Genomic DNA, 24,800 nt, shown 5'->3' with positions numbered 1-24,800 from the left:
GAAGAGAACTGCATACCCCGAGGCCTTCCCTCAGAAATCCAAGGCCCTTATTCACAAAACATCTTACGATTAATCTGAAAAAATAATTCTGTCTGATAATCAAATACCAATCACAAGGTCATAAGTATGTATTCAAGTTTTATAAACCATGGATGTACTTTGCATATTAATTAAAAATTTTTTTTTTACAAGAAATGAAAAATAGGAAAATTACAGTGCTCGTAAATTTTTATCGTAATCGTAAGATATTTTGTAAGTAAGGGCCTAGGTATTCACCTATTTTAAAGAAAATGCTATGATAAATTAAACAAGTGCGAAAACACCTAATGTAACCTTGCTCATCCTTTTCTGATCCCGTTTGGGATCCGCGATAGAATAGGTCCTCAGTAACCCCCCCCATCCTCGGATCCGGGATAGAATATATTCTCTAGCTTTCTGTGTAGTTTATGATTGAAACATTTACAAAATGAAAAGCTTCTACTAGACCTTACCCGACACCATTCAATGGCAGGCCTATTTGTTTATATCTATTGTTCAAGACTTAGTGGAAAGTTAAGAAAGACGCTATAGCTTTTATGCTATCAAAAGTATACAACTCTTTTCAATGTTTATTTGCACGGACATTTTCAGTACATTGTTATCAGAAAGTTATCAGGTTTTGATGAAATACAAATAAGATCAGACTTAGATATTTATGGAGCGCTAAAGGTCCCTAAGTACAATTGATTGGCATAGGTAAATTCGCTGATATTGACGTTCATTCACGTACGCTTTATTTTGTTTGGATGGTACTTCTACATCCATAACTTCCTTTAGATTTTCATGAATTGCTTTGGAAATCCTACTATACATTGATAGTTATAGTTTTGACGTATCGACATGGTCGACATTACGACAAACATGCGCATTTGAATGATTTTGACTCGATATACAGCCATCACTCAAAAATATAAGAAATAGAAAACGTAGTGTAATTCATGTGTTTATAAAACGATTCAATTGGCCTTACTAAGGCAATATCACCACCTGGGAAATGAGGGTCCGTGTACAAACATTGCCCTGTAGTTTATGTCATCCAGTTTGTGATTTAATACACTAATCCCTCCATGAAGCATTAACAGATATCATTATAAAAAAGTTTGGCATGTTTCAGCACTAGTTCAATGTTTTACATCAGAGTATCTCAATCCATTCATCTATACCGACAGACAGGCTAGATGACGTAATTCATCTGTAACGTGCAAGGGAGGTCACTGCCTGTGAACCCCCGCGGGCTCGTACCCGTGATAGAAACGGATAGCCCTGAGATGCTGCAAATATGTACAATGAGCAGACTTAATCAGTTGTACTGCGCCTATATAGGATCTATTGACTGGTAGCGAACAAGTGCATTGGCATGGAATTCCACACACCAGCGCACTTCCACAAGGACAAGCAGGGATGTCCGCACACCTGCCCTTGCGCAGTGATAGGTAGGGATGACCGCACACCTATCACTATGTAAATACCGGTTCTAATCAGAGACACTGGCAGGGATTTCCGCACACCAGAGCTCTACCACAAGACAGGCAGGGATGTCCTCACACCTGATCTTGCGCAGCAACAAGCAGGGATGTCCGCACACTTGTAGCTAAGAGATGCCAAATCCAGAGCAGGGTTTGACCACACACTCTGGCAGTAATAAGCAGGGATGACCGCACACTTACTACTAAGACGTACAATATAAGTATGGAAGTCCGCACACTTATACGTACCTTACAGGGTTTGTCGAGTTTAACCTCTAGAACCGTTTCTTTACCCATCGTATAGAAGAATCCTATATATCCGCAGTACCATAATGATCCGTAGTTATAAATTAAAACAAAATACTAATCATACCCAAACTGGCTAATCTTTATAGAATCTACTATAGAAACACACAATGGTTATAATTGTATGTACTTTAATTCAAAACTAACCATCATGAAATATTTATTTGAGTATGTCTAATAAGTAATTAAAAATGACAAGGGCGATAACTCTCGCAATAAAGATAACATAAGAAATACAGCTTTCCGCTTCATCACCCCCACCCCAGCTTTATGCGTCCTCGCATAAAAGAACATACAACAGTATATGGCAAACACAATTCACATGTACAAAAAAATTAAAGATCTTTTAAACAAGCTATTTTGCTTCCTAAATAAAGAATTGCGCACGCGTCTGCATATGCTTGTGTGTGTCATTACGAGCGCAAATGCCGCATTTTCTTTTAACAAGTCTGTCTTTACCATTGCGCAAAACAAAATGCTATATTTTATTTAACACAATGGTAAATGGAGCCAAACATGTTAAACGTGTATCATAAGACATAATCTTCATGCCAGCGGGGAGGATTGCGTCGACGACCACCTTCATATTCATCGACAGTATGACCTGAGTTTTCATTCTTTGGGCACTCTGATTTGGTATCATCCGCCTCCTCTGTACAAACTGCGTCATCTTCTTTCTCAGTCTCCCCGAACAGAACTTGTGGTTTTTGCAGACGAAGTCTATCAACGTGAACTACCTGCGGCTTACCACGGCTACCACAGTTTATTTCGTACAGAAGGTCAGAGATCTGACGCAGTATTTCAAACGGGCCCCTCCAGTAGCTAGTCAGCTTCGACGAGTTACCAATTTTTCTCGTTGGGAAAAATACATACACTTTATCACCGTTGCCAAACTTTTCCCAATTTAGCTTGGCATCATGGTAACGTTTCTGTCTATGCATTTCGCCATGAATATGCTCCCGAACAGCGTTGTGTGCATCTTGAAGTTTCTAATTCAATTCCCAGGCCCATTGGTTTTGAAGAACTTGGTCGAGGTCGCTGGGCATTTGATACATGATGTCTAAAGGAGTAGCCACCTCTCGACCCAACATTAATGCATTAGGAGTACAGCCCGTGATTTCATGTTCAGCAGAGCGGTACGCCATCATCAGGTACGGTAAATGTGTATCCCAGTCCCGATGATGATCATCAACGTATGCGCGCAGCATACTGGCGAGTGTCTTGTTAAATCTTTCAACCATACCATCTGACTTGGGATGGTATGGTGTGGTCCGAGTTTTCTTTATACCAAGTAACTTGCACATATCGGCGAACAACTGGCTCTCATATTGAGTCCCCTGGTCTGAATGGATAGTATATGGGACGCCAAAGCGTGTGATGACTTGTTCCACGATAATGCGCGCCACAGTTGCTGCCTCCAAGTTCCGCATTGGGAAGCACTCCGTCCATTTAGAAAAGTAATCTGCGACAACTAAAATATATTTGTTGCCTCTTGCTGTTACAGGTAATTCTCCAAGAATGTCTGTGGCAATGCGCTCCATCGGAGCGCCAGATATAGTAATCTTCATTGGGGCTCTCTTGTTTCTCAGTGGAGCTTTACTTCGACTGCACTTATCACAACCAGCAATGTACGTCCTCACATCATCTTGAAGCCCAGGCCAGTAGTACCTCTGTCGAATCTTTGCAAGGGTCTTGCGCACACCGAGGTGTCCTGATGACTTGTTGTAGTGGCTCATCATAAGTACTGTTCGCCTTTCCGACATTGGAAGTATGGCCTGCATTTCTTTAACTTTTCTGGACTTTCCCATCTTCGGTATAGTATGCCTTCCATCATTTCCAAAGAATTGAATTGTGACCACAAGGATTTCATTACTCTGTCCTCGCTACTTATTTCGGAGAACTCCGGTCGCTTGTTCGCCAATACCCAGTCTTTCACCCGCTTGATCTGTGCATCAGCATCCTGAAGACTGCGTAAAGATCCCAAGTCATCCTTGGTAACCTGCGCAACAACCTCACCAGGGCTTTGTTTGTCCCAGTCCGTCGTAAACCCACATTGCTTGCATGGAATGCGACTCAGAGCATCTGCGTTACGATGTTGGGTACCCGGGCGATGTTCAATCATCATGTCAAACATACTTAGAGTCTCTATCCAGCGTGCAACTTGACCCTCTGGGCTTTTGAAGTTTAATAGACAGCTTAAGGATCCATGGTCAGTGCGCACTGTAAAACGTTTACCGTATAGGTAGTGTTTGAAGTATTTACAAAAGTGCACAACTGCGAGAAGTTCCTTTCTGGTAACACAATACTGTCTCTCAGCTTTAGTTAAAGTTCGACTGGCATATGCAATAGGGCGTTCTTTTCCATCTATGCACTGTGACAAGACAGCTCCTGTTGCGAAATTGCTGGCGTCTGTGTCCAGAATAAAAGGCTGTTTGAAATCTGGCATGGTTAAAATCGGCGCATTACACAAATGCGTTTTGAGGCTGGTGAAAGCATCTTGACACTCTTGCGTCCAGACTAGTGCGTTGCCCTTTTCCGTCAGTTTACTTAAGGGTTTTGCTTTTTCGGCAAATTTTTCTATAAACCTCCTGTAGTACCCGCAGATACCAAGGAACGAGCGGACCTCAGATACATGACAGGGCTCTGGCCAATTCCTGACAGCTTCTACCTTCTCAGGATCGGTTGAGATTCCGTCTTCAGTGATAACATGGCCCAAGTAAAGTACTCTGCGTGAAAAGAGGACACATTTCTTTGGTTGCAATTTTAGTCCGGCATCAACAATGCGGTCAAACACCTTCGATAGGTTTTCAATCATGCCTTCAAATGTTTTCCCTACAACAATTACATCGTCTAGATAGATTAGACAAATCTACCATTGAAGACCAGCCATGACGATCTCCATTAACCTTTGGAAAGTAGCCGGTGCGCAGCTCAGTCCAAATGGCATCTTACGGAACTGAAAAAGGCCTTTGCGCGTAACAAATGCTGTCTTGGGTCGGTCTTTTTCCTTCACGGACACTTGCCAGTATCCCGAACATAAGTCCAGTGTTGAAAACCATGCATTACCGGAAAGACTGTCCAGTGAATCATCGATACGCGGCAATGGGTAATGGTCAATCCATTCAATTTCCGGTAATCAACACAGAAACGAGTACTGCCATCTTTTTTTCGTACCAAGACCACCCCTGCTGCCCATGGGCTAGAAGAACGCTCTATGACTCCATCCTTCAGCATATCATTTACATGTTTATCTATTTCCTCGCCGCAAGGGTTCCTTAATGGGGTGTGCGTTGCCAACATCTATCTCATGCTCAACCACGTTCGTCGCATCCAGATCAGAGTTAATTAGTGCAAACGCATGAGAATATTGTTTCTCCCGCACTTTGGATTTCTGATCCTATGTGAGGTCAGTGCTACTGCGCCTTAAGAGATCTTCAAGTTTTTCATGCAACAAAGAACTATTCTTTGTCTTTCTCTCTGCCTGGACTGCGCAGACAGACGACATTTCGGCAATATGAGTGCCACTGTAAATGGTTCGACTTTCTGGCCCCATATTTAATACTCGAATTGGTACCACACTATCTGCTTTGACTAAGGTCCTTCCTACCAGTGTACCTGTGGACACAAACTTTTCATTCGGCTCCACCAGACCATGAATCAGCGGGATGCTTTCACCCTCTGGTGCACACACTCTCCCCTTTATGACTACCTCTTGATTTGTTAGTATTGTCACAGTGTTTAGCGCTACAATTCGGTAGCACCCATAGCTCCCTTCTTTTATAAGGTTATATTGTTTTCCACTGATGCACATTTTCTTCTTTGTCACATCAATCGTACATCCATTTTCTTCCATGAAATCAAGGCCAATGAGAAGGCACCTATCTGTGCTGGAAAGGTTCCCGTGCCACTTATCTGGAGACAATTGCCACCAGCATCCAGTATATCTTGACTGAACGAGCTCAATCTAGGTCGGTCTTCCTCTGGAATTCTACGCAGCAGTTCAGTGGAGATTAGATTCACTGTTGCACCCGTATCCACTAATAGCTTCGCCTTCACACCACAGATGTCCATTTCAATGAACAGACTAGCTTCTAATCCGACTGGACTCGTTCCTATGGAAGCGTTCTCTCCGGTCTTGATACTTCTGCTAGAAGCCTTGGTGTCGAAGTCCTTAGTTCTCCCACCATGATTTTGTTGGCGTTCCGTAGTAGGGGACTTAAATGGATTCTTAGCTTTCCTTTGCGCCTGATACGCTCTACAATCTTTGCGCATATGTCCTGGCTTTCGACAAAAGTAGCATATTTTCTGTGTTCCAAATGTTGGATTTGATTCCATTTGCTTTGATTGGGGAGAACCTTCATTTCGTTGTGCTTTTAGTTCCCTCAGCTCTCTCTGTAATGTCTCAAACTTTGCACATAATTCTTCAAACATCGAGGCTGTTTTCCCATCCACGGGTTCACCGGTGGTGGGACGCGCATAGTTCTTTTTCTCAGTTCTGTTGTAAGCTTCTAATTCGACAGCCAACTGAATAGCGTCATTAAGGTTTATAGGACGTGCCTGTTTAATGCGGATGCGCATTTCCGAGTCAACTAGTGCGTCGACAAATTGGTCTTTGGACACTGTCTCCCTGATCTCAGCTGACGCAGTAGGGTAGGCTAAATTGGCAAGTCGACGAATGGCTTGTCCCAACTCCGGAAGAGACTCCCCTGCCCTCTGGCGACGTTCACGCATCTGCACCCTGTATAGCTCTGTTTGACTTGGAGGTGCAAATCGGTCTTCCAGGGTTTTTACAAGTGTCTGATAATCGGGCTTTGCCCCCTTTGGCATGTTACCCAATACACCCTGTGCACTTCCTCGAAGGGAAATTGCTAAATACAATCCCTTCTGGTTGTATTTCCATCCACTTATCTCTGCACAGGCTTCAAAATGCGCATGGTAATCTAACCAAGGACCACTGCCATCATACGTTGCTGGCTTGATCGTTTGCTTCGATACTGGAAAATCTGCCAACGCATGGTCATCACTATGGGGACTGGTGAATCTTACTCTGGATCTCCTTCTAGTTATCCCAGGGAGAAGAGAATCGTCTTGGTCGTCTCTGTAAGGTTCTACGGGAGGAAATCTAAGTCTAGGTTTATCGTTACGCGCAGCCTCTCCTTTTTCCTGGTACAGATCAACTTTGGGAGTAGATTCTCGACCACTGTAAACGCGGGATCGTGCTCCAGCGTCTCTATACATGTCCATGAGAGTTTGCTCAGCAGACTTTTCTGTAAGGGTGTGCGCATGCTTGGCTGGCGCACTGTCAAGGGTTGGTGACTTTTCTTCTGTCTGTTGAATTACTCCTGAGAAACGGGACGCACCAACGCCAGAGTCTCTCACTTTGTCTTTCATGCGCGTTGTGACAGGCGTTGACGACTGGAAACTCTTATTCCTTATGCTCTCCTCTTTCAGCTCCGCGAGCTTCTCTTCTATCATGGAAAGCTCCTTGTCTATGTCGTCCATCATGCAGCTATCTCAAGCGATCCCACCGCTGCCACCAAATTTTATGTAACGTGCAAGGGAGGTCACTGCCTGTGAACCTCCGCGGGCTCGTACCCGTGATAGAAACGGATAGCCCTGAGATGCTGCAAATATGTACAATGCGCAGACTTAATCAGTTGTACTGCGCCTATATAGGATCTATTGACTGGTAGCGAACAAGTGCATTGGCATGGAATTCCACACACCAGCGCACTTCCACAAGGACAAGCAGGGATGTCCGCACACCTGCCCTTGCGCAGTGATAGGTAGGGATGACCGCACACCTATCACTATGTAAATACCGGTTCTAATCAGAGACACTGGCAGGGATTTCCGCACACCAGAGCTCTACCACAAGACAGGCAGGGATGTCCTCACACCTGATCTTGCGCAGCAACAAGCAGGGATGTCCGCACACTTGTAGCTAAGAGATGCCAAATCCAGAGCAGGGTTTGACCACACACTCTGGCAGTAATAGGCAGGGATGACCGCACACTTACTATTAAGACGTACAATATAAGTATGGAAGTCCGCACACTTATACGTACCTTACAGGGTTTGTCGAGTTTAACCTCTAGAACCGTTTCTTTACCCATCGTATAGAAGAATCCTATATATCCGCAGTACCATAATGATCCGTAGTGTATAATTACTTATAAATTAAAACAAAATACTAATCATACCCAAACTGGCTAATCTTTATAGAATCTACTATAGAAACACACAATGGTTATAATTGTATGTACTTTAATTCAAAACTAACCATCATGAAATATTTATTTGAGTATGTCTAATAAGCAATTAAAAATGACAAAGGTGATAACTCTCGCAATAACATAAGAAATACAGCTTTCCGCTTCACATCTATACCGACAGACAGGCTAGATGACGTAATTCATCTATACCGACAGACAGGCTAGATGACGTAATTCATCTATACCGACAGACAGGCTATATGACGTAATCCCCTGGTAGCTATATTAAATTTTCATAATCAGTAAGTGGCCGTCACCGCGCCATGATAGGAATAGGCAGGATAAAGAACCTTTATAGAATAATGACCTAGAGTCCGAAACTTCCGTCAAAAGGACTAGATTCAAATGGGACCTTTAAGTCTCAATGGGGATGATTTCACTTTTGTGTAAAAATATTTATAGAGAGTATCGTTATAATTTGCAGATTGTGATGTTATAATTTATGAACATTTTTAGCAAATTGCTATCATAAAGACTTCAAAATTGTATAGAGAAAACCTATGATGCCTTTTGTGTACACGTATGTATTTTTATTCATAGATCTGTTGGACGTTTAGATACAATAATTAATTTAATGATTGAGTGATGTGATCATATCTAAATTCTACATATAATGTAACAATAGGGATTTTTGATAGAACGCGAGAAATCTTACAAACTAACATTCCCCTTATTACTCCATTTTGGAAAGGTGAGGGTTTCCGATCTAAACTTGAGAGAGAGTTAGATTTAGAGTTCGGATCAGAACTAAAATAGACGAAATAAACTGTTCAATTCTGTTTCTGGATTGTTCTTTGAAGTATGTCTATCCTTTTTAACATTCTGCTCTTTCTTCGTAGGAAATACGTCACTCTTGGACAACCTTAAGAAAATAACTAAGAATTAGTAAGTTTTAAATATATGTACATTAATTGAACAATAGGAAGTATTGGGTGGCACCACCATGTGGTGGTGCCAAAAACATACACATGGCATGATGCCTCCTGCCTGCCTGAAATCTCAAGGAAAAGTCAAGTCTGAGTTTACCATTTATTGCAAGAAATTCCACAAGTATATACAAGATACGGATTAACATAGAATTGAACTTAGAGGTGAATTGGCGTTATGGCCACATTGTTACGAAAGATACAAATATTTGCAGGTCCAGAGGGGTATCCGGAGAGAGGGGTATAAGGGCATCCCAGCCTGCAAACTTTCTCTGGGACCGAAAGTGCCCGCCCGATCTGCTTACCCTGTTTCATAAGATTGCCTCCCTGGTGAGGCGTACCAGTCCTCCCCCTGGTACTCCAGATGAGGTATCCCCTCCATTGCCAAGAGGGAGAGAGGGATACCAGGACTGAAGAGACGTCCTGAGTAGCTCCAAGAATTCTGTCTGTATAGTTCAGGTCGGTCTCCAAAAGGAAGCGGAAGTTGCGCATATATTGAAGGTTGAACCCGAGGTGATTGGGCTACCGCCGGTTGACATGCAGATAGGTTTACAGACCTGCTAAGCTATGGGTTAAGACTAGGTAAATCCTTGTCAATTAAACAGGATTATTTAGATATAGAAATCAAATAATCTCCATTGTATATCGTTAGTGAGAAATGCCAATAGGATACCTAGGAATAACTACAGTTCGTGAATGCATACTGTAAATCGGCAATTAATAAATTAGTCAGAGATGACTACACTGGCCTATCGAAGTAACAGGATTATTTAGATATAGAAATCAAATAATCTCCATTGTATATCGTTAGTGAGAAATGCCAATAGGATACCTAGGAATAACTAAAGTTCGTGAATGCATACTGTAAATCGGCAATTAATAAATTAGTCAGAGATGACTACACTGGCTTATCAAAGAAAAATAGTCAACATTAGCCACATTGCTCACCTTGGGCCGGCTGTTATAATCTAAAAGATTTTTTTGCAATCTTTACCCTCATGAAAAATGCGACTTTGGGTCCAACCTAATCCCAAAGGGTCATGACTTGAGCATGATACAAGGTCCCAAGGTGAACAATTATGATATGAAGTGTAATGTCTTGCTATAACGAATCCTTATACAAAATATGAAAGCACTCCCTGACACAGTTCAGGACAAATTAGCAAGGTTAAAATGGAGCAAAAGGGCTTGTCACAAGGAAAGTACAGATGTCCAATGAGAACCCTACCACTCACAAGGAATACACATTTGAAATACAGCACCATTCAAAAGTTAGGATCAAGGCTAAAGTTTCATACAGACAGGACAAAAACAAAACTACTACATCCAACTATAGTGACGTGGCCATAAAACAACTTGAATTCACACAGCTTGGGAACATTTGCGTTTGGATATGATTTAGTATGGCCCTAGTAATCTTGAAAAAGAATTCGTTCCATATCTAATTTCCTGTAAATTTTCATGTAAAACTTTGATCTCCTATTATAGCCCTACCCTACCCTCGGGTCCCTGGATTGAACAGACGTGACTTTGCACTACTTGGAGATGCTTACATATTGATATGACTAATCATGATCCAGCTGTTCATCACAAAATGTTTATAAATCTTTGATTCCCAACTATGGCCCCAAACTAATCCCTGTGGTCATGATTTGAATAAACTTCAATCTGCGCTACAGATGCTTGCATACTGATATGAATATTCATAGCCCTGCTACTGTTGAGAAGATTTTTAAAGGGTTTGACATTTTATTCCCATGTACGACTTTGATCCCTTATTGTGGCCCAACCCTATCCCCGAATCTGAATATGCATAACCTAGGGATGCTTGTATATTGATATGAGTAAACAAAACCCTCTCATTGGGGAGATTTTTCCAATATATCCCATATAAACATTTTATACGATATCTTGCTCCATAGCCCTGGGGATCATGATTTGCACAAACTTTAATCTACACTATGTCAGGAAGCTTTGATGTAACTTTCAACTTCTGGCCTAGTGATCTTTTAGAAGATGTTTAAAGGACTCTACCCCATTTTTACCTTTCTTGGTTATATCCACATTTGGAGGGATTACAGTTCTTCACTTGAATGCTCTTGAATCCCCTTTACCAAACGAATAATTTGTGCCAAGTTTGAATGAAATTGGCCTAGTGGTTTCTGAGAAGAGTTTTGAAAGATGCCACAAAATGCATATATTTCGTCATTTTTACTTGTATCCACTTCAAAAAGGGTGTAGTCCTTCATTTGCACACACTCGAATCATGTTTAAAAATCACAACCCACGAAAGCTAACATATGCTTTATAATTGATTATCAAGGGGTATATATTTAACTATGTAAATGAATTGGGTCAACAACGGGATCAACGTGTCTGATAGCGCAGGCTGCGAGGTTAGAGCCCAAATGGTGTCCATCACAATGACAGATCGTGTAGGAATTCATGTGATATGTCTCCCCAATTTTGATTATATGTCCATCCGGGGCCTTGCAGTTAGGACCTGTAAAAGAAATCAAAACATTTATCTAAAAGGGGTCAAAATCAAAACAATACTGTGTAATCTGAAAATGCTGTGCAGTGAAAAACGGAACTTAAGCGCTGTTTTATTCATTGCTACTTTACTGCAATTAGTAGATCGTATGTAACGAAAGTAAAATGTTATTGCTTTCAATTAAAAGTAACAGTCATTCACAAGATGAAGTGTAAATTTTGGTGTATTCCTTGCACACAATACTTGGGAATATAAAATTTCATAAAATTTTCAAAACTCAATGGGACATGAACATGATTATGTAGGAATAATAATTAGCAATGTAGTAGTGTTTGTGTAAATCAGAACAAGAAACCCACAAAAACTGACTTACAGGAATAATAATTAGCAATGTAGTAGTGTTTGAGATGTGTAAATCAGAACAAGAAACCCACAAAAACTGACGCAAAGATACATGTATAATTGAATTGAATATTGTTTTACGTCCCTCTCGAGAATATTTCACTCATATGGAGCCGTCACCACTGCCTTCACGGGCTGTAAGATTTAGGCCTATGCTCCACGCTTATGGTCATTGAGCAGGGAGGGATCTTTATCGTGCCACACCTGCTGCGACACGGGACCTCGGTTTTTGCGGTCTCATCCGAAGGAGACATCTAAAACTTATCATTTTCAACAGACAGGATCCCTGCTTATCTTTATGGTTACCTGTTACGTGACTCAGCTAAACAACGCGCCAGGCCAGAGCTGACAACTTTGTAAACAAATTATAGCGTTTAAAACAAAAATCGTCAGTTCTTACTTCTTTGTACTTAGTCGATAAATTGATTTAGCAATGATCTACGTCAAAATGCTGCATGCTATTGAGATACCATAACAAAAAACCCAAACTAAATATATAAAATTGTCAATTTCAATCCATCAAAACTTTGGGTTCAATTATGCTTGACCGTTAACTTTAAAGGATAACGTTATCTCCCTGAGCGCCTAACATACTGTAGGTGTAAATATGTATGTCACAACTCTTCCTATATATGTTTAAATATCTAGGCATCTATCATAACAGTCAATCAATGTAGATACATATTTAATCTACTTTTTCAACGTTATTGGAATAAATGTTAACTGATATTATTTCACAACTAGTAGAATAAAGTTTTATGAAGTTATATACCGTTTGGACAAGTGGGACAACATTTGTCCTTCTCGTGGACTGCGTCAACACACGGAGTGATAAAGCAGTCCGTGATGGCGCAGATCACTTTCCCACTCGTGGGACAATGACAGTCTTCGCACGGTGACGGGCTAAAGGGACCCACGGGATGATAAGATCCTTGGTAGTAACATCCTGCCGTTGTTGTCAGTTCCAAAGGCCGTAGATCGCCATGAACACAACTAACAACAAAAGCCAACAATGCAAACCAAATCATTCCGACTTGCAAGAGAACAGATGGTAGTAGCGAATTTCTTATCTTATTGGTAGGATAGTTATAATACATAATGCATATTCATATAATACATTGTCATTATATCACTCTCATTGTCATTTATTTAGTCACGTTCAACTCATCAGCTGTTTACAGACTTGGGATTATCTTGAAACCAAAGTAAGCGTAACAGGGGAAGTGACTAGTCTACTAACCGTGTATATAAAAATTGATGGCTTCCATTGACATAGCTATTGCTTGTCTTTGTTTGGATTTCTACAAATCTTCATGAACTTGCCCATCATGTAGATACCTCATATGAGGTGCTACATGTTCAGGTCAATTTTAGATTCTCAGAGTGAATTGACCGTGAATGTTCTTTATCGTGCTAACATCTAAAGTGACAAGATAAGTGACAAGATGCCTCGACAAACGCAATGATTTCAGTTTCACCATCACCTTCCCATAGTGATGTAGTATTATTCCATTATCACCTGCATATGGTGTTTATGTCTCTTAACTGAATCGATACGCAAGAGCTTGTACTGCGGTCTTTAAATCGAGACAGGCTACTGACAAACAAGTTGATGTAAAGTCAACGTTCCGCAAATTCTATGGTTATATAACGATCTAGTTTGCCAATACAACCTGTCATTTAGTTCAAATGCTGTCTAATCTGTTTCATACCACTTGTTAGACCGTTATATACACGACGATTTTGACTACGATTACTCCGAATACCTGATCAAGATAGAGGGTTCACGGCGGGTTAACAGGGGATGCTTCCTCCTCCTAGGCACCTGATCCTGCCTCTAGCATATGGATCAGAGATCATTGTTTGCCCATCTCAAAATTTTGTATTCCTGATAGGAGTTATGCGATCGATCACTGACTAAATTGAACAGTACGAATAACAAAATACATTAAATATAGGGAAATCACATACATATACCTTTGGATAAAGCAACACACCACCCTTTGAGGTCAAAGTGGAGGATCTTTATACTTAAAAATCACAACCAGGAAAGCTAATATATTCTTTATAATTGCCTATCAAAAATTATACATTTATCCATGCAAATGATGAATAACTGGATCAACGTGTCTGATAGCGCAAGACGCGAGGTTAGAGCCCCACTGGTGTCCATCGCAATGACAGATCGTGTAGGAATCCATGTGATACGTCTCCCCGACCTTAATTATATGTCCATCCGGGGCCTTGCAATTATGACCTAGAAAAGAAATAAAAAAGCATACATTAATGGGATCAGAATACTATTGTATAATCTGAAAATGTTAAGTGAAAAAGCCCACAGAACTCAAGTGTTGCTATCGCAGTATCGTGTTGATGACCAAAACCAATCGCAGACCTTGCTAATTTACTGTCGTTTGCGAGAAACGTAAATTTTTGTATGTTCATTTCTCAAAATACCATAAAACATTACACACTTTTCGAAACTGAACGGGGTATGAACGTGACTTTGATAAAAAATATTTGAACTATAATTAGCAATATGGCAATGTTTGATGTGTAAACATAGCAACAAACCTAAATTTCAAAAACTGACACAACTCTATATTTAAGATATCTAAAACAATTTCCTTTTCAAAACAAAACAGGAACTCTATTTATGTATACTTGTTACGTGACTCGGCTATCAACATGGCGCCGAAGTTGACGGCTTGACTAAAAAAAAAGTGTTTACATGCTTGCTCCATAAATCAATTTAATAATGATCTATGTCGAAATGCTGCATGCTATTGATTACGTTTTAGAAATCATAGTGTTCTCACTTCCGCACGTGATTCATGTTTACAGTTCTATGAAATGCGCACGCATTACATTACATATAGATTAACACCGTGATTAAGTAAGCGGTTTTTAATTAAAAACAAATTGTGTCCTGTGTAAAAGTATTTTCAATTCATTTATTTATAAAAAGGTCCTTATTTCTATAACAAAAAACTGTCAATCCCAATCAATCAAAAACCATCTTCATGCCTCTCTAATTAATTGTTGGTGAAATTACGGTTAACCATCTAAGTTAAAGGATAAATTATATTGTTTTGGTTGACCCAAATGCATTTGTAATTGCTTGTTTCAAACTTTTAGACAGCTTTGTGGTATACCTCAGTCGGTACAGTGCCTGCATCCACAGCGGGATAGAGTGGGAAACTGTTCCTTCTCCGCATTACGAGAAAATATAACAGCATATGTCACGTGTCACAGAATCTGTTGCTACGATACATGGTCCCATTGTACAAAACAACTTATGACAACGACACAAATCTTAAATTGCATTACACAGTTGTTAATTACAACTTTTCTAAGGCTTAATTATTAACATTACATTTCACTATTTCCATTGAAGGGAATGATCTTAAAATATACGGGGATCTCCAGTCTGTAATGTCGGTCGTAAGTAATTTTGTAAAATGCGCCCTAGAACTCATACAGCTAAATGTCCCTGAGCACCTAGCATACTGCATGTGTAAATAGGTATGTCATAACATTTTATATATTTATATGTTTAGATATATAGAGATTAATCATAAACATCAATGTACATTACCTTATGAAATTTCAAAGTTATTGGAATAAATGTTATCTAATATTTTAAAACAAGTAGAATAAAGTTTTATGAATTTATATACCGTTTGGACAAGTGGGACAACATTTGTCCTTCTCGTGGACGGCGTCAACACACGGAGTGATAAAGCAGTCCGCAATGGCGCACATCGCCTTCCCACTGGTGGAACACTGGCAATATTCGCATGGTGACGGGTCAAAGGAACCCACGGGATAATAAGATCCTTGGTAGTAGCATCCGACCGATGTTGTCAGTTCCAATGGAAGCAGATCAGCTTGAACACAGCTAACAACAAAAGCCAACAATGCAAACCAAATCATTCCGACTTGCAAGACAACAGATTGTAGTGGTCAATTTCTTATCGTATTGGTAGGATAGTTATACATACATGTATGTATACATTATCATTATATCACGGACTCTCGATTAATATTCGTTTAGTCACGTTTAATTTATCAGTTGTTTGTAGTCTAAGGACTATCTTCTTCGGACAGAACAATAGCTTGTCCTTTATTTGGAGTTCTATATATCTCTAGGAACTTGACACTCGTGTAGATACGTCATATGGAGTGATACGTCATATGAAGTGCTGCATGTTCAGGCCAGTAGTAGATGTTCAGAGTAGTTATGTCATATGAAGTGCTACATGTTCAGGCCTGTAGTAGATGCTCAGAGTAGTTACGGCATATGAAGTGCTACATGTTCAGGCCTGTAGTAGATGTTCAGAGTAGTTACGTCATATGAAGTGCTACATGGTCAGGCCTGTAGTAGATGTTCAGAGTAGTTACGTCATATGAAGTGCTACATGGTCAGACTTGTAGTAGATACTCAGAGTAGTTACGTCATATGAAGTGCTACATGTTCAGGCCTGTAGTAGATGTTCAGAGTAGTTACGTCATATGAAGTGCTACATGGTCAGACTTGTAGTAGATACTCAGAGTAGTTACGTCATATGAAGTGCTACATGTTCAGGCCTGTAGTAGATGTTCAGAGTAGATACGTCATATGAAGTGCTACATGTTCAGGCCTGTAGTAGATGCTCAGAGTAGTTACGGCATATGAAGTGCTACATGTTCAGGCCTGTAGTAGATGCTCAGAGTAGTTACGTCATATGAAGTGCTACATGTTCAGACTTGTAGTAGATACTCAGAGTAGTTACGTCATATGAAGTGCTACATGTTCAGACTTGTAGCAGATGTTCAGAGTAGTTACGTCATATGAAGTGCTGCATGTTCAGGCCTGTAGTAGATGTTCAGAGTAGTTACGTCATATGAAGTGCTACATGTTCAGGCCTGTAGTAGATGTTCAGAGTAGATACGTCATATGAAGTGCTACATGTTCAGACTTGTAGTAGATGCTCAGAGTAGTTACGTCATATGAAGTGCTACATGTTCAGGCCTGTAGTAGATGCTCAGAGTAGTTACGTCATAAGAAGTGCTACATGTTCAGGTCAGTAGTAGATGTTCAGAGTAGTTACGTTATATGAAGTGCTACATGTTCAGGTCAGTAGTAGATGTTCAGAGTAGTTACGTCATATGAAGTGCTACATGTTCAGGTCAGTAGTAGATGTTCAGAGTAGTTACGTCATATGAAGTGCTACATGTTCAGGTCAGTAGTAGATGCTCAGAGTAAAGCTGTGGCTGTTCCTTATCGTGAAAACATCAACAGTAACGAGGCGCCTCAAGTTTTCGAACGTCTCTTCTCCACGACCTGTGACCTTCATTTCCAATATCAAGCACGTAGGAAAGGAACAATCGCTACCTGTTTCAACGACTCAGAAGCGTTCGGGATTCTAACAAAACCAGTCCTCTAAAGGAATATTTGAATGAGTAGAAATAAATATCAATAAAATGCAGCATTAGTTAGGTGGTAAGACATGTACATCATTGTAATTATATGTTTAGTTAGGTGATAAGATATGTACATCATTGTAATTATAAGTTTAGTTAGGTGATAAGACATGTACATCATTATAATTATATGTTTTGTTAGGTGATCAGACATGTACATCATTGTAATTATATATTTTGTTAGGTGATAAGACATGTACATCATTATAATCATATGTTTAGTTAGGTGATAAGATATGTACATCATTGTAATTATATGTTTAGTTAGGTGATAAGATATGTACATCATTGTAATTATATGTTTAGTTAGGTGATAAGACATGTACATCATTGTAATTATATGTTTAGTTAGGTGATAAGACATGTACATCATTGTAATTATATGTTTAGTTAGGTGATAAGATATGTACATCATTGTAATTATAAGTTTAGTTAGGTGATAAGATATGTACATCATTGTAATTATATGTTTAATTAGGTGATAAGATATGTACATCATTGTAATTATATGTTTAGTTAGGTGATAAGATATGTACATCATTGTAATTATATGTTTAGTTAGGTGGTAAGACATGTACATCATTGTAATTATATGTTTAGTTAGGTGGTAAGACATGTACATCATTGTAATTATGTTTTGCATATTCAAAGTCACAAGCCGTGACACGAACTTTTGCAACTACAGGTACATTGGAATGAAATGAAGGCAACTTACCTGAAGTTGTCTATAACAGACAGAAAAACAGAAGTGATTTTTTGTTTTCTATTGAAAGCGTCAAGGAGGAGGTAAAGAACATGCATGATTCATTTGCATTCGAATTTTGATGGAAGTCGTCTTACAATGCGCACGATATGATTCAGATACGATTTAACTATGTATATCCATAATAATACAAAAATCAGACCAGTAACCGATGTTTGGGTCACGATAACCCCATGGATTGCATCAACTGACCAAGTTAGATGGTCGTAGATCTAGTAGTGACCATGACATAACAGAGAACAGAGTTGATGATATATAACCCTAATATTCAAACTATGAAGCCATAGTGACCTAAGTCAGTTCACCCACGCATCCAAAATGTATCAATTTAACAAGTTTGATGGTCTTAAGCCTTGCGGATTACAAGATGTTCCGGGCAAGATTTGAAAATGTATAGCCATACAATTATAGATGGAAGCCACAGTGATCCATTATTGTTCGCGAGGCACCTTTTTTAAAAGATATCTCAGCTTACCAGGTGTGATAATCCTGGTGTGAAAGATATGATCCGGACAGAAAATAGCTAGGCGCACATATGGCAAACGGATGGACGGAATGAAAAGCCCATACAGCCTTTAAGCAGGGGAGGGATGTTTATTGTGCCACACTTGCTGTGACAAGGTAGCTCTTTTTGGGGTTTTTTGCGGTTTCATCCGGAAGACCATCCCATCTAGTCGCATCTTAATACAAGCAAGGGGGTCCTGAAGACCTATTCTATTCCGGATCCCCATGGGACTAGAGAGTTGGACAAACACCAGAGATGGGAAAAGGTGTTTAGAAGGAGTAAGATTCCCATGTCGACCGGTCACACCTGCCATGTGCTCCATATCTTGAGGTCAATGGAGTTATCCGCAGTCAAAATCAGTGTGCCAAGAACAGCTTAACAATCGGTATGAAACACGTCAGACAGCATTTGACCCAATGAGAGGTTGTTTTTGCAAACTAAATCGTTAAAACGATTATATCAAATATAATTATATGCATGGAAATACACGCTTATTACGTGACTACGTAATTAGTGTAAATTTCCCAACACGCACAAATAATTACTTTTACACCAGTACGGTCCGTGAAAAGACAGGTATATAATTATCATAATGTGTATATATCCTTTATGTAGGGAAGCTTTTTAAGGTGGTACATCCCTCGTGCTCTTATTAGTTCTGTATTTTATCAGTATCTCTTAATTATCTCCCGTTCTAGTTGGACGTGCTCTTTCATTTGAAAATATAAGAGCCCATATATAGTTTAATCCTAGTAGAAAAACATTACCATTTTAAAACCTTCTCCTTTTACATGGCAGGGATTCGTATATCATACAGTTTCATCAATCTTTATTTCTGTATCAAAATAATAAATGAAAACCAGCCCTATACTTGATAATTTGCGTGACAGTATCTACAACAGGAAATAAATGTATGGCCATGAGGAAACAGACCCCGCTCGTGTTTGTCAGAATGACTGGTCATGTGGGAATTCATATGACACGCTTTCCCGACATTGATCACATGTCCATATGGGGTCTTGCAGTTGTTACCTGTAAACAATGACTATTTATGGAATCAGCGGAGTAGCAGCATTACAATGCTGACTTTAAATGAGTCTGTTGAAACCCCTATTACATCAATTTGTTTTTCAGTAGCCTACATGTAAAAAAAAAAACAACAACAAAAAAAAAAAAAAAAAAAAACCCAAAAAAACCCCACCCAACTATTTATAAAATCGGCGGTAGTAACAGCAATACAATATTGATTTATTGATGACATGGGTTTTACGTTACTCTAAAACAGTTCACTCATGTATAAACTGATATTATCCTCTCTAGGTGAGATGCCACAAACATATAGTGCTATGGAAGGTGGTCTGAAATTTACCCGTCTAGATAAATCCACCCTAAATCCACTTTTTTGTGACCTTCGTCCGTTTTCTCCCTCTCGATCCCCCATCTTTATTCCTCATTTACTATTTCCACCCAGCGATGCGTGGCACACTGCCATTTTAGAAACGACAATTTCTTCTATTCGTTATATGTATTGTGAGTTTGTCTCTTTTTGAAAGAACTGTGACATTCTCTTCCAATTGAAGTCAGGTGACTTTTTTATGAAACTTTCAAAAGATTATCATTTGGAGTTGATGATGTCATAGGAGTACAATGATTCGTAAGAGGCCCATGGGCCACACCGCTCACCCGAGTCGCCTTAACGTTGTTGTTGTTCACCTGTTATTTTTAGAATGTTTGTTTTTCAACCTTCATTCCTGTGAAAAATGTTGTTCCCATATTGTTGCTCCAAACTAGCCTAGAAGGATTAAAACACAACCGAACAGGCATTCACGCGACATGAGGATGCCTCAAATAAATATGACTCGCATCATCGCATGGCTTTTATTTTTATAGAAAGTCAAAGACACAAGGGTATATAATGTCATGGTATGACATGAAATACAATAAGAAATGTATACAAAAATATGCGAAAGATAGATGGTACACACTTTTGTTTTGATGTGTCTAATACATGATTTTAATAATCCTCTTTTACTTTTTATCCATTTTGATAATGTATGAAGATTGACAATTGAAAGACCGGGATTATCAGAATTTAGGATGTTTTGAAATAAATAATTTGAGGTATAATGGATTGTTTGATTGCTTGGTATTGATGTTTAATGATTATAAGTGATATAAACTGAATTATGTTACATGATCTTGCGTTAATGCTTTTAAGAATTTCTTTTAAATGGTTGTTTGTATATATATTGTCATGTATGAAATGGAAGGCACTGGGGAAGAATAACGAGGTCACCTACTTGGAATAAAGTAATATTATTATCATTATGATAGTCATTATTAGTCTGAAACAGAGTAATTATTGGTACCTATCTTGTTTGTATAAACATGTTTGCGTGGTTAGCCATTTAGAATAATGGAGACACGCCCATGTTTTGACCAACACTCAATATATAAAGGATAAGTGTCATTACTTTACTTCAGTTGCCGTTCTCATCTAGACCAGTCAAAAGCTTCTGGCTAATCATGGCAAATTCCTCTGACAATGGAAGTGAATATGGTGCCTCCTTGGATAACTACTGGACGGACGAAGGAAATTTCCCCTCCTCTTTTGTGTTTCCATGTTCCCCAGACTTTCCATACCTTTGTCCAGTGGCCATCATCGCCATAGTCATATCAACTCTTGGAATCATCGGAAACATAGCAGTCATAGCGTCAATGGTCAAAGAGAAGCTTTACAGGAAGACGTCACACATGTCCATCCTGGTTTTAGCCGTCATCGACGTCCTGTGTCTGTTTGTGATTATTACTAGAGAGTGTATATACTTTCCAAACGAATTTTACTTCGTGGAAAAATTTGGCTTTTCTAACACCTTTTGTATCACATTCTTCGTTTTCAACAACACGCCATATTTGAGTTCGTGCTGGAATGTCGTTTTTCTGGCATATGAGAGGTATGTTTTAGTCACCAACCCGTTGGTTTATATCAACAACCATACTCCGAAAGTCGTGGTCATAAGAGCGCTTGTGGCCTTTATTCTCGTCATTGTTGTTAACGTTGCCTATGCGCTCATAACAGTCGTTATGACCGGTATATCAAAATGTCCAGATTTCGTTCTGATGCCTTTGCATTATGGGTTTGTAACTCTCCCTATGATCTCTGCCTCTTTGTTTTCGCTGATTTTCTTTCACTGTTCCAAGGTGTCGAAGCTCAGAAATTCTACACGCTTTAAAGGACGACATACCCGAAACGAACAGCAGTTTCCACACATGACGACGATCGTCTACGTCATAGTCATCATCTTCATCGTGTCTCAGATCCCCTACCTCATGTTTGACGTAATTTCTATTTTTGAGCACTTCGAATTAATCACTTGGCCCTATGAATACCTCGACATCCTTCTCCATGTCAGCATCATTGTGTTTCTGATTAACTATGCCAGCAACCCTTTTATATATTGGATTACCCCCCTTAGAATCAGATGCCGACGTAAAACTCCCAAGTCCTCGACAGAAATCACTAATGCGTCGATCACAGTCAGATTATGATGCGAATTAAAACCTATTCAGAATGTGGAGAAGGAGAAGACTGATGCTATTTAAATTTAAAACTTTGCAAATCATATTTACATTCAATCAGATTATGATGCGAATTAAAACCTATTCAGAATGTGGAGAAGGAGAAGACTGATGCTATTTAAATTTAAAACTTTGCAAATCATATTTACATTCAATCAGATTATGATGCGAATTAAAACCTATTCAGAATGTGGAGAAGGAGAAGACTGATGCTATTTAAATTTAAAACTTTGCAAATCATATTTACATTCAATCAGATTATGATGCGAATTAAAACCTATTCAGAATGTGGAGAAGGAGAAGAACTGATGCTATTTAAATTTAAAACGTTGCAAATCATATTTACATTCAATCGTGGTGTGAATTGGTAACCTTTCAATATGACAGAAAATTTCGACGGTACGTAAAAACAACCAACCAACCTAATGAGAAAGACGATTTTTTTTTTAAAATTTCGAGTTAGTCTACGTCGTACTTGTTTGCCTTGTGAACGCAGTGTCAATCTATATCGTATTCTGTTAATTCCAAATAAACAAATCCGAATTAATCATTTAATTATTCATATAAAATTTAATGGATAATTATGTAATCGAGGGGGATTAGATAATACATTTTAACTGACCACAGAAATAATACAGTAAATAAATAAAATTAAATACACTTAGAATTCTTTGTTAAACACCGCAAGAAACGCTAATGGATTTTATGTAAAATTTGCAACTGAAGGTAAATTCGTAAGCGAAGTACACAGACATCATAATTATATAAAATGTTCTGCTTTGAAATCTTGATGATCAGCATCCGTTTGGTTTGACTCAAGGTAGCACGTGGGTTACTTTCAACTTTAACTGTTTGTTGTTAGAAGTATTCCAAAGTAAATCACACATTAATCATGTAGAGGGGTGTAATTCCTGTAAGCTATTTACACCTTGTTTACACCTCATATGCATTAATCTCGTTTATATATTAAAAATATGCATTGTCATGTATGTTCATATTTGATATCAATTGAGAGAATTAATTGCACACCTTCGATCTTGATTGTTTTGGTTACGAAACCATTTTAGTATAATCAAATCCAATGTTTGTTTCATTCCTAAATTATTTAGTTATATTAGCGAGCCATATTGCACACACCTCGGGGAAGTGCTGGACACCTTCCGTTCTGTTTGGTATGATTAATTACACGTTATGTATGAAAATAGGTAAACAATATTTGATTGCTATGTAGATAAAAAGCGTTACTTTCATTCAGTTAGGATAACTTACAGCGATTGGGTGAACAGTTAAATTAAATTAGTTACATTAATGTTGACTCAATGATTCCACACTATATTTCGCCGTGATGATTCAGATTAAATCAGGTACTGTGTCAGATTAAATCAGGTACTGTGTGAAGAGAATGATAACATTGCTTTCAAGTGTTAAAGCGAACACAGTCAATTGATATGGATAGACTCTTTGTTTAGATAATAAGTTTCATTATTTGAAAGGAAGAAACGACCAATTCTCTAAATCCAATTGTAATTGCAGGTGGAATATTATTTATCCCAATGCTTTGTAATTTCCTTTGATCATCATCCTTTATATATTAAGCATGACATTGTCTAATTGATAAGGTGGCGTCAAACTGTTTTTAGGGATATTTCATAATCCTTCATTAGAGTGTGTACATGTATAGATGTTCATTTTTTGCGATGATCACCTAATGAATAGAATGATCAGCTAATGTATATAATTAATTTTTTGTGCGATAATCTATATTGATTCATTCTTTGTGTGATGATGACGTAATGTATAGAATTCATTCTTTGTGTGAGGATGACGCAATGTATAGATTTCATTGTGTTATGATGACGTAATGTATAGAATTCATCCTTTGTGTGAGAATGACGTAATGTATAGAATTCATCCTTTGTGTGAGGATGACGTAATGTATAGAATTCATTCTTTGTGTGAGGATGACGTAATGTATAGAATTCATCCTTTGTGTGAGGATGACGTAATGTATAGAATTCATTCTTTGTGTGAGGATGACGTAATGTATAGAATTCATTCTTTGTGTGAGGATGACGTAATGTATAGAATTCATCCTATGTATGAGGATGACGTAATGTATAGAATTCATTCTTTGTGTGAGGATGACGTAATGTATAGAATTCATTCTTTGTGTGATGATGACGTAATGTATAGAATTCATTCTTTGTGTGATGATGACGTAATGTATAGAATTCATCCTATGTATGAGGATGACGTAATGTATAGAATTCATTCTTTGTGTGATGATGAGGTAATGTATAGAATTCATTCTTTGTGTTATGATAACAAGCATGTTGTTGCAGAGTATCATTCATCCATTCATTCATCTTTTTATTTCCTCTATTACAGAGATTATCAACATATATACAAAGGATGAACTATACTTTTATATTATATTGTTGGGTAACTTTATTGTCAAGCTAAAAGATTATCTCGCTACAAAATTGCAGCAGATAGTTTCGAAGGGTGGATCCAAGGATTTTTTTTTTAAAGATGGAGAAGGAGTCACTGTGAGTTACTTCAAATGCCAGTTATATTTT

The 24,800-nt window shown here is 38.6% G+C and overlaps 3 protein-coding genes across 3 annotated transcripts; 1 reads left to right on the top strand and 2 right to left on the bottom strand.

The window, feature by feature from the left end:
- Positions 1-11,301: 11,301 nt before the first annotated feature.
- Positions 11,302-13,002, bottom strand: LOC125665896 (brorin-like). Its single transcript, XM_048898856.2, has 2 exons — positions 12,681-13,002; positions 11,302-11,515 (listed from the first exon to the last, which is right to left on the bottom strand). Exons 1-2 carry the CDS (start codon positions 12,934-12,936, stop codon positions 11,346-11,348), a joined length of 426 nt encoding a protein of 141 aa, XP_048754813.2. The 5' UTR covers positions 12,937-13,002; the 3' UTR covers positions 11,302-11,345.
- Positions 13,003-13,957: 955 nt separating this feature from the next.
- Positions 13,958-15,893, bottom strand: LOC125665897 (von Willebrand factor C domain-containing protein 2-like). The gene is made up of 2 exons (XM_048898858.2): positions 15,589-15,893; positions 13,958-14,165 (listed from the first exon to the last, which is right to left on the bottom strand). Exons 1-2 carry the CDS (start codon positions 15,842-15,844, stop codon positions 14,002-14,004), a joined length of 420 nt encoding a protein of 139 aa, XP_048754815.2. The 5' UTR covers positions 15,845-15,893; the 3' UTR covers positions 13,958-14,001.
- A 5,190-nt stretch (positions 15,894-21,083) lies between these two features.
- On the top strand, positions 21,084-22,191 carry LOC130050701 (neuropeptide Y receptor type 6-like). Its single transcript, XM_056150936.1, has one exon. It carries the CDS (start codon positions 21,169-21,171, stop codon positions 22,189-22,191), a length of 1,023 nt encoding a protein of 340 aa, XP_056006911.1. The 5' UTR covers positions 21,084-21,168.
- Positions 22,192-24,800: the final 2,609 nt, after the last annotated feature.

This window comes from Ostrea edulis, chromosome 10 (genome assembly GCF_947568905.1).
Source record: "Ostrea edulis chromosome 10, xbOstEdul1.1, whole genome shotgun sequence".
NCBI classification, from domain to species: Eukaryota; Metazoa; Mollusca; class Bivalvia; order Ostreida; family Ostreidae; genus Ostrea; species Ostrea edulis.
This window is presented reverse-complemented; position numbering and strand designations above follow the sequence as displayed.

What these genes read in the sequence shown, in the direction of transcription:
- LOC130050701 (XM_056150936.1), top strand. Translation starts at nt 21,169, where the DNA reads ATGGCAAATTCCTCTGACAATGGAAGTGAATATGGTGCCTCCTTGGAT.
- LOC125665896 (XM_048898856.2), bottom strand. Translation starts at nt 12,936, where the DNA reads ATGATTTGGTTTGCATTGTTGGCTTTTGTTGTTAGTTGTGTTCATGGC. An exon ending in TTGTCCCACTTGTCCAAACG is followed by an intron (nt 11,516 to 12,680) that starts GTATATAACTTC and finishes TTTCTTTTACAG; the next exon opens with GTCCTAACTGCAAGGCCCCG.
- LOC125665897 (XM_048898858.2), bottom strand. Translation starts at nt 15,844, where the DNA reads ATGATTTGGTTTGCATTGTTGGCTTTTGTTGTTAGCTGTGTTCAAGCT. An exon ending in TTGTCCCACTTGTCCAAACG is followed by an intron (nt 14,166 to 15,588) that starts GTATATAAATTC and finishes TTTCTTTTCTAG; the next exon opens with GTCATAATTGCAAGGCCCCG.